General features: G+C 38.6%; 1 protein-coding gene across 1 annotated transcript in view; it reads left to right on the top strand.

The window, feature by feature from the left end:
- The window catches only part of LOC306865148 (transcriptional activator GLI3-like), a 170807-nt gene extending 156007 nt beyond the window's left edge, over positions 1-14800 (top strand). Inside the window, exons 11-15 of the mRNA XM_079409558.1 lie at positions 6968-7117; positions 7275-7439; positions 7705-7998; positions 9419-9809; positions 10637-14800. Coding sequence (XP_079265684.1) covers positions 6968-7117; positions 7275-7439; positions 7705-7998; positions 9419-9809; positions 10637-12915 — 3279 coding nt within the window. The 3' untranslated portion in view covers positions 12916-14800. The remainder of the gene's footprint in view (positions 1-6967; positions 7118-7274; positions 7440-7704; positions 7999-9418; positions 9810-10636) is intronic.
- The last annotated feature ends 1267 nt before the right edge of the window (positions 14801-16067 follow it).

A 16067-nucleotide genomic window follows, 5' to 3' on the forward strand; every position in this document is an offset into this window, starting at 1 on the left:
AAACATTGTCTATGGAGAGTCCCCATAAAACATGGAATCCAGTGTGTAAATATCTTATACATTTTCACAACTTTTACTCTCCATTTAGAATTTTTTTTTTTATTTAATTTTTTTTGCTCATCAACCAAATGGCCCTGAGATGTAACAAATTTTTTAAAGTAAAAATATGCCATGTAGTCTCTCAAGAAATTGAAAATATGCAACATATAATAATTGTTTTAGATTCAGAACATTTTAGTTAAAAATAGTTTTATTATAATGTCACATTGCAAGATAGTTGAAAAATCATATTAATTAGAATTATTTTATGCAACAGTTCAGATTTTATTATATACATAATATAATAAAAATATTAATGAAATACATTTTTGATATCAATATCCAGTATTCCTCAAATCAGATTATCATCTCTGTTTCTTTGTTTTCAAACTCCTTTGATTTTTTCAGTTATTGTGTTTTATTTTGCCATTTTCTATACTGTTTTTAAATCAGAGGACACATGCTAATAAAAATATTTGCCTACAGAGGGACCTCCTCTGATTCAGCTGAGTGAGAGATGGGCTTCTTATCACTCTTTCCTCAGTAATAGGATGAGCGTAGTGTGTGGTGTACTGTGTGGACCACAGTGAAGCTCATCCAACAAAGGGTGGTGTGTGGTTGGGGGGGGGGGTGGATCTCCATATTTCAAAGTAATATAAGGCCACTCCCCGTATTGCACAACCTCAATAAGATTTTTTTGGAGAAAAAAAAAAAAAGTAAGATTCCAAACATTCTCATCAAATGTTTTTTCAAACTTTTGTATAGATTTACTACATCATTGATGTGCTAGCAGTTTTTATATTGTTAAATTATGTTCTAAAATATTATAGAGGCTCTGTGATTTTGTTTCTATGTCACTATTTTACTTTCCCCTACATATCACAGTCTAATTTTAGGATGGAATATAGTTTTTTTTGTGTGTGTTTTCAGCTATGTGAAACATGCTCGCACCATGACGCATGGCTGGGCTCTTTTATCAGCACAGCTTTAGTACTCACGATAAGATAAACATCAAATCTCTGCAACTAAGCACACTTATCTGCTCTACACAGTCAGCATAAACCAGCCGGATGTCAATTTGTGCTGATTTATTTAATTATTTTTTCCCTTTTTCTTTCTTTATTTTTTACTTATTCCTTTGTATTTTCAAACACTCTGGTACTTATACCCCCACTACAGGTGCCTTGGTTCTCTCTCAGTCTTTCTCCTTGCCTCCTTCTCAGTAGGGGTACTCTAAATTATAGGGGCTCTTTATTGTTGCTGATACGTGTGGGTTTGCTGCTAAAACCAGGCTGCCCAGTGGTGAATGAAATAGAGAGACATGAAATGTTTGTAACCCCCCTAAAAATAGTGATTTTTCCCTGTCCCATTTCTGAAGTCTTGACCTTCTTTGACCGTATCCCACCATTAAAATCATACAATAATTTTTTTACATTATCTGTTGAACTGATATTCAATTTGTTGTAGTAAAATACTATGTTTAACCCGTTTAAGAGAACTCATTTGTGAGAACCCTCCAGAGTCCATTTGCTGTCTGGCAAGAGTTCATTTCAGATCCTCTCTCTCTCAGACTCTGTCTCTCCCTCCACCCTCATGATGGTTCTGACTGATGGTGGCGCTGTGGGGTGGTCTATGTCCTTGTGTGTGTATGGTAAGAATAGCACATTTAAGCTACTCTGTGCTCCTCCCTGTGCTGGGGGAGATAAACTAGGGCTGAGTTGGAAGGCGGACTCCTATCTGGCTGCTGGCAAGGACCCTTTAATTGGCAAAATGTAGATTTTTTTTTGATCAGGCAGAGGATTAGACACTTTATCTGTCTGGAGTATCTTACACAGAGATGAAAAGGCTGCACTGAATTACACATGCCAATTGACTCCCCCCGCGCACATTACTATTGTTACTCTCTCAAACTCGCTCTCCCTCTTGCTCTCCATCTTTTTATGCCTCTTGTCAGCTTTTCTCGCTTTTTTCATTGCTCTTTAGCAACTGACATGAGAAAAGAGAGCATGATTTATTAGTATGTGTTTGATAACGCTAAACGCTGTTGCAGATCCCGGAGCTTTGTGAAATTGGCGTGAAAACAGGCACTTCTCATGCGTGGCTGCATTTTAATGGTGCAGGCCACGGCCTAGAAAAACTAGCCAGATAAGAATACAATACAGATGAATTTAAGAGAACTGCAAATTAGGGCAGTCATGCATGTGTGCACTATGATGAAAAGAGGTAATCTGAAAATATTTCTACTTCATACACTCCGTTTTGCTCAACAGTAAGGTAGGAAAACAAAATGTATATCTGGAGTTATGCCCCAGTGTGTATGTGTTTGTATTTGCATGCAGCAAACAAATAAAAGTAAGCATCTTGTTCCTTCCTACGAATCTGGGAGTCCCAGTGGTTGCTGTCATCCTGTACCGTGGCAGGCCGAAGATGAATAGATCTCTCCTCGGAGCTGCGAGCGTAGCATCAGCACCTGTTAGTCTATTTCCCTCGGCCGCAGCCGCACTTGCTTACAACAACGCCATCATCCGCTCAATAACCATTGCCATTACATCAGGCCATCAGGGAATTAGTGTCACCCCCCTCCCAACACTTCCCTCTCTTCCTTTTCCATCCTTTTATCAGCATGGCCAGGTCATGCATCACGCACGACAGCATTAAGCTCATTTGTACAAGTGAGTGTACCAGCATTCAGGGATGTGTTGCAATCTCTCTCTGCCGCTCTTTCTCCGCATTATCGAGCGACAGAGCCAGCAGATGGATCACAAGGCACAGGGAATCCCTCTTGGAGTGAGGTATAAAAGGGAGGATAAAAGAGTAGTTTTAAATTGAGTGTTGACAAATATACATTAATCCAATGGGATGTACTCAAGTTTGGGGGTTTTATTTACTATTCTTAGACCTGTTTAAAATCTGTGATTTCCAAAAAATTTGCTGAAAACTTCCATATGTCTTTTAAAAGATCCTATGTCACTATTAGGCATTTTAGCTAATTTAATAATACATCTACATAAAAAAGAGAAAATATATATACATATTTTTTTTAATGCAAAGATTTCTGGTGTGCTTTTAGAGGTGGAAATCTTGTCAGTCTTGTTTAAGGAAATTATACGTACATTCTAATTGCATTGCTTAATTCTGTATTAAAGTTACTAACAAACTGAGTCTACTAACTGACAGTTGCGCTGAAGACAATTTTGAGTAACTGATTAGATTTTTTAAATATTCACCTTATAAAAGCCAAAAGGACTGTGTTGATTAATTCATTTTATATGGCAGTGCTGTTGAATTCTTGATTCTTCTTGGCCAACAAATGAAGGTGTCTCAGTTTCTGTAACTGGACAATAATGAAGTCTTGAAGTCACCTTACATCTCTTCAACACAATTATTTCAGGCAATTGTTTCACCACTACAAAAGAACATCGGCCAATTAAATCAGGATAAACAAATCAGAATCAGATAAAAATGACAAGTACATTCAAGGATAACAATCAAGCATAGGTAATGGCTCAAGCTAGCAGTTAGTAACTGAGACTTGGTTGACTATTGTGAAATTGTAATGGCATCCTGGTCTGTTTCTATACAAGATTCTGTATTAGTAGCGCAAACCCCAAAGTATAATTCATTATTTACGTGTATGCTATGCATACAATGCACATGCTGTAAATTTCTTCATCAGCATGTGTGTACTGCAAGAATGCTGCCCGTTTTTTTTTTTCATACCATGCATACTCTGTACGTTTAGCTCACACAAGCATTTGTCCACAAGGTAGCAACACTGGCCCAGCCTGTTGTTTCATAGTTTCACAAAAAGAAACAACAACAAACTATTTGGGAAGGTACTAATGAACATCCCCGTTGATGAGTGCTTGTGTGAGGGGGTTAAAACTCATTACACTCATTTAAATGGGTAAAAAGACATTTTTATTGGTCATAACTTCTGATGAGAAATAGTACAGACATTGGACAGAGATGAAACATTGTAGTGCACGTGTTGACTTGCCTGTGTTCACGCACACTATTGAGTGGAGTATAAAGGCTATGCCTTTGGCTGTTCACATATGCTAAGCATTGTGTCAAAACTGAAATATACTTTGACCTTATAAAGTAGTTCTATGCACCATTTTTTATAGGTGAAAATAATTAGATGTTAAAACAAACTGAAGTCTGTTGGACAATTGCTCTCAATTAAGAACATTCTCATGGTGATCATTTGCCGTAAAATCATCCCAGACAGGTGATTGAAGTTTGTCTCTTTGCCTAAAAGGAAGGTTTGAATGACAGTTCGACTTCGACTTCTAGTGATGTAAAAGCGCAAAAAAATAGTGTGCGCATACACACTCACTTGCGCACACACAAATGTGCATGTTCCTCACCCAAACTCTGTGAAAGTTTGGCTGCAACTGCAGCGAGGTGACAGGGAGGACTGTGATGCAGGCCGCCTTTGTGTCATGAAGAGGAATAGAGGATGAGCTCTGCTCTCTGTCTCTGCTGCCACCTCTCACTCTTTTTTTAGAAGCTGATTTACTCTGCCTTTTCTTGGCCTTCCTGCTGTCACTCTGGTCTGTCCGCTCTTCTGCTCTGTATGTGAGGGAAGTCAACTCACTGGCTGTCTTTCTTTTTCTGTTTTGTCTTTGTCTTTTGGCTTGTCTGTCTGTCTTTCTCTTGTATTTTCTTCCCTGTCTTCCATCCAAGATTTTCTGTCTCTTGCGGAGATGCTCCATTGCTTTGGAATTCACTAATCCCGCTCACTTATGTTCAGGATATTGTGTCTGTCCCGTTGAAATCAAACGGCTTCAGGACAGGAAAAGCATTCATAAGTGCTGCACACTGTTGTCTTTGTGTGGATGCCAGATGTTGACCTTGAAAATGTGTGTATTCTTTGAAACTTTCAACTCTTCACAAATCCTTCACTGTGTGTGTGTGTGTGTGTGTGTGTGACAGAGACAGCCAGACAAAAACAAAAAGGTTACATAGAGAAAATGAGAAGGACCTATGCAGAGGCAGCATGTTGAGAGAGAGATAGAAGAAACACAACAGGGAACTGATAGCTTGAAGGAAAGAAAAATGGCAAATGAAAGAGAAAGAGAGGAAATATTGGGGTTTGGTTAAGCCAGAGGTGAAAGTATCAACAAGAGGGTTGAATAAAGGTGCTAGGCTGCAGTTGGAAAGCTCTGGCATTAGAGATGCTTTCACTAAACTTTTGATATCTTTCACCCCAAATGCATCCCCCACTGCTGCTCCACCTCTCCCAAAGCCTTAGATTGAAAGTTGCCACAGTAGCACAACTGTCAGCACTTGTCATGGCAAGGCCATAGGCCTATAGTGATGGGAAGTGACAGGGTTTTATTTGAAATCCCGTTTAAATCGGACACTGAGACTCACGAACCATGCACACTCACAGCAGACTGAGCATACTGAGCAGATGAGAGAGAGAGAGAGAGAGAGGGAAAAGAGAAGAAAAGGAAATTGAAAGATGACAAATGAGAAAGAATAACAGTGTGAGGAGAAGCAGGGGTTTGTAAAAACAATTAAAAGAAAGAAAGGATCATCCAGATGTCTGAATGGGTTCATGTGAAACTAACCAGAAAAAAAAGTTAATTTTCACAAACATTCAAACACAAACACTCAATTATAGAAATGTTTTCCAATAAAATAAAAGTAATTGAAAGTAAGTATTCAGAACTAAATGATTATAAATCCCATGAAGTCCATTTCCGCCACATACACTATATGTGACCTGGACCACAAAACCAATCTTAAGTCTCATCTGGGGTATATTTGTAGCAATAGCCAAAAATACATTGTGTGGGTCAAAATTATCCATTTTTATTTTATGCCAAAAATCATTAGGATATTAAGTAAAGATCATGTTCCATGAAGATATTTTGTAAATTTCCTACTGTGAATATATTAAAATTAAATTTTTGATTACTAATATGCATTGCTAAGAACTTCATTTGGACAACTTTAAAGGCAATTTTCTCAGTATTTAGATTTTGTTTTGAACCCTCAGATTCCAGATTTTCATCAATAGTTATATCTTGGCCAAATATTGTCCTATCCTAACAAGCTTATTTATTCAGCTTTCAGATGATGTATAAATCTCAGTTTTGAAAAATTGACACTTACGACTGGTTTTGTGGTACAGGGTCACATTATAAAAGGATCATGATCTGGAAAATCATGATGACATAAAAAGTCAAAATTATGGCATACTAATTGACACTATTATGACATACTTTTTTTGTCATAATTGGCCTTGTATCTTACAATTGGGACTCTTTATGTTATAATTATGATTTAGTATGTCATAATTTTGACTTTTTTTATATAATAATTTTGATTTATTACTATTTTGGACTTTATACATTACAATTTCAACTTTTTAATCCCGTAAGTATGACTTGCCATGTTATAATTTCAGATTTTTATGTCATTATTATTATTATTATTATTATAATTATTTTATATAAAAGCATGTAAAGCCTGACAAAAGACAGGCTCATGTAGATGTCTGAGTTGATTTCAATGTTGATACAGATGGTTCTGTAAGTTCCCTTAAAGACTGCTGCTGCTCACCAGTAGACAAGACACTTTAACCTTAGACATCCTCCTTAGTGTGAACTCTAGTTTTATAATGTTGAATCTTTTCAATAAGTTAAAATATCACATAGATATTATTAATGTGTTAAAGTGTGCGGTGGTTAAGCGGTTGATGAGCAGTTGTTTAAGACTCAATTTTGTGATCCTGTTGCCCTCTTGTGGCACAATAATGCCATTGCATATTTCACCTACAAAATAGATGGGTTAGTAGATGCTCATATTTAGAAATGTGCAACATTTTGTTAATGTTGATGCAAGCAAAAGAGCATACCATAGCATTATAAATGTCTTTAACATGAACTTTGACCTTCTCTTCCTCTCACAGCACATAAATAATGATCACATCCATGGAGAAAAGAAGGAGTTTGTGTGTCGCTGGGAGGAATGTTCAAGAGAGCAGAAACCCTTTAAGGCCCAGTACATGTTGGTAGTGCACATGCGCAGACATACAGGAGAGAAGCCTCATAAATGCACAGTGAGAATTATATTAAATACATTTAGTATTTTTTTGTCTTCAGACACTGATATGTAGGACAACTTTTGATGTGGGCTTACCTGACAAGCTACCTACTTAAACAGGCTTGGTCTGTCTAGAACAAATCAATGTAACAGTTTGTCCTTTTCTCTCTCAGTTTGAAGGCTGTTCAAAGGCCTACTCCCGACTGGAGAACCTGAAGACACATTTGCGTTCACACACAGGAGAGAAACCCTATGTGTGTGAACATGAAGGCTGCAACAAAGCCTTTTCCAATGCGTCAGACCGAGCCAAACACCAGAATCGCACACACTCCAATGAGGTAATTCACACACATGAACATACCAAGTATTAAACAAGGTATATTGCTTCTAACAATCTCAGGTTTGGAAAAGAAGTAATTATAGTCAACATGCTGTCAATGACAATTCTGATTTTATTGTTGAATATTATTTCAACTAAAAATACATCAAATGTTTGAAATGGGGTTGCAATTACCAATTATGTCGACTTTAAGTTTTTAAAAGACTTAGCAGACATTTATTTATATAACATGCCAATGCTCCCTATCTCTTTATTTCTCTCAGAAACCCTATGTGTGTAAAATTCCTGGTTGCACTAAACGATACACTGATCCCAGCTCTTTACGGAAACATGTTAAGACTGTACATGGTCCTGAAGCACATGTCACCAAGAAACAGCGTGGGGATACATACCCGCGTCCCCCACCTCAGCCCCGAGAACCTGAAGGTAATGGACAAGGTCAGCCACCTGGACAACTGCCTCTCAGAGCGATCACTGACCAAAGGGAGTATAACCATGCTACCTCGAAACAGGACGAATGTCTACAAGTCAAGTCAATCAAAACAGAGAAGCCCATGGTAAGCGTCCTTCCATGTTAAAAACAAATGAAAACAAAACAAACAAAAAAAAATGGTAGTGTGCTATGGTAAAGTTTCAACTCCATAAATAACTAACCTATAAAAAAACTAACCTTTTATGTCTTTTGTCTTTCTAATGTTTATAAGTAACCTTAAAAAAAACTATCATTTTATGTCTTTTGTCTTACTAATGTTTACCCTTCCTTACCTGGTTTCATAACTGCTCAGCTAATACTTGCTTATAACCAGCTACCTCTTGCCACGCATGTTCAAATTAATAACTGAATCTTTTTTACCACATGCATTACTTTTCCTCTCTTACTAAGGACAGTGGGTGATCAGGTGAGAATGGTGATATCATTATAGGTTTGATCTTTTCCTTTTTCACTGCTCATTCTGTCCTTTCAATTGTGTGCCATCTGGAGCAATTATTCAGTCAGTGGTCCACAGCATCATGTCATCTCTTACATTATCATTTGTAATGTTGTTTTATTTGTAGCATGGTGCATACTTTGTTGTAACAATATTGTTGCCTATGGTCACATGAGTATTATATCAGCTTGCATGATAAAGCTACCTCTAGTAACTGTATGTGTATATGACTCTGCAACTTGGTTTTAAATCAGTGAGCTGTGCCTGCACTTGTGGTGTCATTGTGTTTCGGTTCATTCTTTAGGTAAATGCTGAGAAAACCCCTCACTGTAATCACGAACAAAAATACAAGCTTTCTTGCACGCCTATTAACAAGACAGCTCATTCTTTAGCAGCCATTATCCATTTGTAACACAGACAAGAACCTAATTAGGACCCAACAACTCTAAAGGGTGACCATTGTCCATGTGGCCTGTTTTCTTAAAATAGGGCAAACAAGCTTACCTCTACTTTCACTGTTGGTTATTTACTTCTGCCGGTAAAACAGGTTTCTCACACTTCTGTGATTCACTTTAGCTTGCATTCTGTGCAAAAGCAGATATGAACATTATTCAAAGAGTGTTTTTATGTGGACAGCAAAATATGGAATATATTTGGCATAAAATTGTGTTAATAGTGTTATCGCTGACATTAACTACATATACCCTTAGAGATCCACTGTCCTGCAGAGTTTATATACAATCCTAATCAAACACCTGAACCAGATAATCAAGGTCTTCAAGATAGTTTGAAAATTACAGGTAGGACAGTGGGTTTCCAGGGGTAGGGTTGCAGACCTTGGTTCTATTAAGTGTTATTACATGCCAGAATATGAGAAATTTTGTCAACATGGGATTTCACTCTCCTCGTTGCATTCATCCATTTCACCTGTAAAAATGTACCAGAAGATCAGGATTGCTGTTTTTTTGTTTTGTTGTTGTTGTTGTTTTTTTTTTGATAAATTGAATAAAATTTCAAATATATGGTCTCTCTTCTCTTCCCCTCTTAGACGTCTCAGCCAAGCACTGGCGGTCAGTCTTCATGCAGCAGTGACCAGTCCACCGGCGGCCCCCATATCGGCCGTGGAGTCCAGCTTGCTGTGAACAGCATTGGGCTTGCAAGGGGGGAGGCAGTGATTGAGGACCAGGAAAATGAAGAGGAGGAAGGAGAGGGAGAGGAGGAGGATGCCCCCATTATGGACTCTACAGTATCCACTGCAACAACCACGGCGGCAACACTAGCTTTGCAGACTTGTCGAAGTATAGGACGGCCCCTACGCTGGATGGAGCATGTTAAGATGGAGAGGTTAAGGCAGGTGAATGGAGCTGTGCCTAGGCTAGGACATATGTCCCCAGCACCGCCCCCTAAAGGCCAGGCCCTGCCTGCCCTCACAGGAAAGGGTAAGTCTGAGGGTGTACACTACACTTACACTAGGCAATCTGAACCATACCCGAGCACGTTTGACCCCCAAAGTCCAGTTCATTTAACTAGTGTTCCCTGGCCACCTTGAAGAGGTGGGCCCAGACACGGTTCTATAGTATGAGTGCTAACAATGCCGAGACACATGACATCAGTTATGCAGCTGTTCCATTTAACAAACATCTCTTAACAAATCTATCAACAAAGATTTTTTAAACAACATATTACGCATGTGAGAGGACCATGTGTCACCACACAACAAATGGCTCAAAATAATAAGCCACAGAGTTAACATGACCTATGAATTCTGTTATGCTGAGTGAGAGTGCTTTTGATCCTGTTTTCTCCAAAACAGTTGCATCATAAAGACGTGCTCAGGCCCGAAACATTAAAGTGCAGTAGGAATGCAGCAGGGTGGTGGGGAGGGGGTACAATCATGTTTGGGCATGGTACAATACACCTGTGCCTAGTGCAAGTACATCCTTACTTTCAGAGCTTTCTCAATATACTGAACTTTACACATGTAAAGGGTTAGGTCACCCAAACATGAAAATTAAGTCATCATTTACTCACCCTGATGTTGTTTAAATGCCATATAGTCTTCTTTTTCGGACCATAAAAGGACAGATGTGAGGAAATCAAGATTAATAAGACGTGACACAAAATACAATCCATGTACTTTATTTCTTGATTTTTCATTTACAGTTTCATTTCTGGATGAACTTACACATTAATGTCTAATTATGACCATAATTGCATCGTAATTATAACATTAACCTCACCTAATAAGAGTATTTCTCATTATTAGGTTCATGCCTTGGTAGGAGTGGTTCTGTGGGTGTTCCCCAGCCTCCTCCACATCCTGAGCCGTCCAACACAGAGCTGACGGTGTTAAATTTGCTGCGTGAACGCCGGGACAGCAGTGGCAGCAACACCAGCTCGGCCTACCTGAGCAGCAGTCGTCGATCCTCTGGCATCTCCCCCTGCTTTTCCAGCCGCCGTTCTAGCCAGGCCTCGCAGTCTGAGCACAACCACCATCGGCATATTCACAATCTCAGTGCCACTGACTCTTATGACCCTATCTCCACTGATGCCTCACGACGCTCCAGTGAAGCCAGCCAATGTGGAGGTAGAGGAAGTTCAGGTGGGATGGCATACAGTGGAAGTGGGATGGGGGCAAGAGGTGTTCTCAACCTCACTCCGGCTCAACACTATCACCTGAAGGCCAAGTATGCTGCTGCTACAGGTGGGCCTCCTCCCACACCCTTGCCAAACCTGGAGCACATGAGCCTAAAAACTCATCTGGCTTTGATGGAAGATAAAAAGAACATGGGCCAACTTACACTACCACCACTGGTCAGGCCACGTCGCTGTAGTGATGGTATGCACAATTTACATGGCAGTCAAGCAGTGTATCAACGAAGGGGACTGTACCCTGTTGAAGGTCCAGGGAATAGTGATCGAAGAGCCAGTGACCCTGTGCGCACACGGGATACTAGTGCTTTTGGTTTGCCACAGTTACAGCGTTTCAGCAGTTTAAACGACATGAATTCATTACACCATATTGCTGGTAATCATTATTTAGATGGAGAAAATAACAGGCTGAGCTTCCAGAACTACATCTTTCAGAGAAGTCTACATTCACCTTGCCCTCCCAGCATCATGGAGCAATCAGCACTTGAGGACTTGGCAATGGACCAAGATGGCCTTCTGTTACATGTTGATGAAGACATTCTGCCAGATGACTTGGTGCAGTATCTTCATTCCCAAGATCAAGAATCGGATCACAACCAAGACAACCATAGTTTTGACCAGGGTGCTGGTGATGTCCAGAACTTCCTCAACCCACATCAGCAACAGGAGGAGACAGAAGGGAAAAGTACTAGTAAAGGTATAATGCCTATCCAGTGGAATGAAGTGACCTCTGGTAGTGCTGATGTTTCTCCTCCCAGGCAGCAATCTCAGAGGTGCGGAAGATGTTCAGACCAGAGTGGCATAGTGAGCAACGTCTTTGGTCGCTTTGGAAACATGGTTGTGCAGCAACAACTGCATACAGAGTTCATGGATCAACACTCAACTCTTTGTAGAGATGGTGTCGAACACATGGCAGGTATGAACTACAGATGCATACACCCAGAGCAGCATCAACAAATTGCAAAGCCATCCCAACAACAGCCCAGGACAAATCCAAGCATTAAGACTGAGTCTTCTTCAAACTCCAAACTGGAATCAAGGCCCAACAACTTTGGTCGGCCAGACTTCTCTCATATCTCTTTGGGTCCCCTCCGTCCTAGCTGTACCCAGCAGACAACTATATCCCAAAATAACTTCGAGCAAAATCAAACAATAACACATCAAATCAGCAGCAACCTTTTGTCGCAAAGATCAGCTAACTGCAGCTTGTCTCCGGCAGCACTACTGCCTCACCAGGCCCAACATCCTATGACTCACCCACCTGTCAATAGTGGCCAAAGAGGCTTATATCACACTCAACCCTACTTCATTCAGCAGGTTATCAATGGTAATAATGCACATTCATGGCAGCAGCAAAGCTTGAGAAATGGAAATGGAAATAATTGCTCTCTTGCAAATCAGGTTTCAGGACTTAAGCTTGAGGCAGATGATTACCTTCAAACCAACACATCCTCTTCTATCCAGCGACAAAAGCCTGTGTTTATTGCTGAGTGTTTTGACACGTCAGAGTCCAAAACTTCGTCTTCTCATGATACAGCACAGTCATGTTTAATGGAGTCCTTGACAGCTGAGACAGAAACATCTTCTGAGGCCCTTCTGTCCCCTGGGGTTGATCAGGTGACCAGTACAGTAGAAGAAAGCCTAGGTGTCTTAGATAATGTTGGTTTAGATATTTGTTCCATCCTTGAGGATGGTTATGAGCAGGGTAGTGTGGTGTCTGACATAATCAGTACCAGTTTTTTCCAGGGTCTGTCTAGAACTTCCTCTCGGCTGACTACTCCCCGTGTTTCAGCTCCATTTCATCCAGGCACTAACAACATGGCTATTGGTGACATGAGCTCCCTCCTCACCACCCTCGCAGAAGAAAGCAAATTTCTGGCTATTATGCAGTAATCTGTGCACTCCCCCTCCCAAAAATTGTTACGCTGTTATAGATAAGACAAATTTAATAGACTTGTGTATGTAATGTAAAGATGTGGGATGAGAAAGAAAGTTATTGCTTTATATTTATTAAAATAGTTTATTAGGTAATGTTGACAAAGAGTTGGTACACAATCTTGAATCTGTCTTATCTTCCTAGAGGCAGTGACCAATAAATCTATTCCATTTCTGGAATAGATGCTATTTTAAAAACCCTTCTTTTATATCGTTATATGATGATGACAGATGGAGACACTGGTCTTCTTTTCATCACATTGAAACAGTATTCTCTGTGTTGTTGTTGATATTTTTATGTTTTGTTGTACATTGTAGCTACAAGTGCATGATAATTTTCTTATTAAGTGTACACGGTGTTCACTAAACTGAGTAGGTTAACTCGTATTATATATCTTTGTTGTTGAGTGCATTGCATACTACACAAATGGTGTGATATGCACAGACTTAACTGTCATCAGGTCAAGACAGGGTGGAATATCACTCTTCAGACCCAAGTGTCATATTTTGATTATTCTAAATGTCTTTTTAAGTGTCTTATATCAGAGATGTTGCAGTTATTATAATATAAGTCTTACCAAATGTTGTTGACCAATTTTTCCCAACATGGCAATTGAGAGGGACCACTTTGTTGTGTAAGGATATGACAAGTGTAGAGCAAAATGCTAGAGCTGATCACTTAATATCTTGATTATATTGACTGTATCCTTGTAAATAAATGTTCATCTTTTTCTTCATTTTTGATATTGCAAAAATTTACATTTTGCATAATTTTGATCATTTTGTTAATGACTGGTGCTGCTGTTAAGCAATGCATTACATGGCAAAAACAAATAAACAAACAAAAAAACATTGTGGTCATTTTAGTCAATCTCAACATGCTTAATGCACAAGTAATTTTTTGAATTTGTGGCCAAAATTTGTTGAAAGCAATGGTATCAATTAATGTTTAAATTTATCTAAATATACCTGTAATTTTATTTGTTATCTTGTTTACAACAGTCAGTTGTGTGCTGTTTTTGTCACAGCAGTGCAGTGAATCTGTAGTGAGGTCTCATTTATGCCATGGCTTTTTAGATCAACCTGTCGTTGCTTATCTATTAAAAAAAACTCTTATCTATTAAAAAAAAATTTATAAACACCAAGACACAACAAGCTCCAATACAACAGCTAAGAGACTTTTTAGCAGTATAAAAAATGTCCTGCAGTTTCTACCTGCATATGTATAGTTTTTAAAGGTGTACTCTCGTAATTAGGTTCTGTTTGTTTTTGTATGGTTATTTGAAAATGTTCTGTAGTTGTGTATCAGCATCTTTTTTAGTTTTGAACACAGAAGTGGTATGACCTATTCCTCTTTAAAAGGACTAGAGGCTTTGAGCCTAAGGTATGTGCCTTATTAACGCTTGTCCATACAAAAGAGACACTGCCATTTTCTTCTTCTTCATCTTCTCCCTCCTCTTCTTCTTTTTTATGTTTCTTTTTTAAGGAATTGAAGAGAACAAATTGTGTATGGAAAGAGTCCTGTGACTTCACATGTTACATGGAACACTGTTCTGTTGGTCGGGCATTGAGAAATGTGATGTTTAAGCAATGTTAGTTGCTTTGTTGTTGTTTTATGCTTGTAAATACATATTCATTCTGTAGACTGTAGTTAAGAGTTTAGGTGGCATCAGGGGTCAGAATTAGTATAAATATCATATTATATTAAGCAGGAATCCCTGTGCCCTGTCTTACATTCAAACAAGTGATCAAAATAGAATCACGGTGCCTAGCACCCTTAGACTGGGAACAAAGTCTGAATGCTCTTTTTATATCAGATTAACACAAATGTTTGTATGGTTTTAATAAAAACAAATAAAATAAAAATAAATGCAGCAGTTGTCTTTGCTGGTGAGTATTTGCTGTTGATGTACTAGAAGAGGAAGTTACAGTAAAATACAATATCAGGTGATACTAAACAGTGCTTTAATGCAACATACTGTATAGGGTTATCTTATCTGTGTGCAATATTTAATCTGGCTGTTCATAATGCAATACTATTTTCTCTGCTCTGAGCTGAGTTAATGCTTCACATCAGTTCTAACATATTCATGTGTTGTGCAATAGATAAGCTATATGATTCTGTAGAGACTCTTGATCACATAAATACCTAAGAAAGCTTATGAAACATTCTTATTTAAATGCATACATCACATTACATTAGTTAATGTTTGCATTTGTACACAATCTTGGACTGATAGTGCAGAGGAAATTTAAAATCATGTTGTTCTGAATGTTATGATATTTTGAATAGTGTAACTGCAATTTTTTACCACATGTAAGTTAATTGACTTTAGTGTCAGTGAAATTAGTGAATTTGCAAATAATGACATTTGTTATGAAACTCAGTGGTTTAAACACATCAATAAACTAGTGTTCAAACTGTCAAAGCTCTTGGGGGGGGGGGGTCCCCCTTTCAAAAATAAATTAATAAATAATAAAAACTCAATGTAGTAGCAAATTTAGCACATTTCTTTTAATCTCTCTCGTCATATTATTATTTTTTGGTTTGTTTAAATCAAATATCTATTTTTTTTTTTTGTCCTTGATACCTTTGAGAAAACCTCATAACCTAGTGAATGTTTGTCGGTTCTAAGATGAAAGTTTATTTAATGTCAGTTAATTAGGTGTACCAAACACTCATTAAGCAAAAAATAATTAAATACCCATAATCTTGCACAATGGCGCAATTCCCACTTTTTGAAAATTTCCCCCTTCAGCTTGATGCTTTATTTTTGACTTGTCATATGCATATGTTTTTACATTTAGCCAGTTTAAGCATTCAAAAGATTTTAACTCATTCAAGTGCAAGAAAAAGATAGAACTAAATTCAGGACTGGAGCACTGTTTTCTGTGTGCGCACACACCCAAAGCCTTTACAATAGAGAGCTTCGTCTCAGACAGCCAGTGGTAGAGACGTCTGAGCATTTTCAGTGGTAGAGGCAGTTGCCTAGGGCTCCGTGGCAGCGAGGTTGTCAATTGAATTTTTAGGTGTGTTCAACTGGAAGCGGCTCTGCATAGACAGATCTGTGTTTGACATTCAAAGTACCGCAAGAGCTGTAGAGAGCAGA

The sequence above is a fragment of the Barbus barbus genome, assembly GCF_936440315.1.
Source record: "Barbus barbus genome assembly, chromosome: 46".
Taxonomy (NCBI): Eukaryota; Metazoa; Chordata; class Actinopteri; order Cypriniformes; family Cyprinidae; genus Barbus; species Barbus barbus.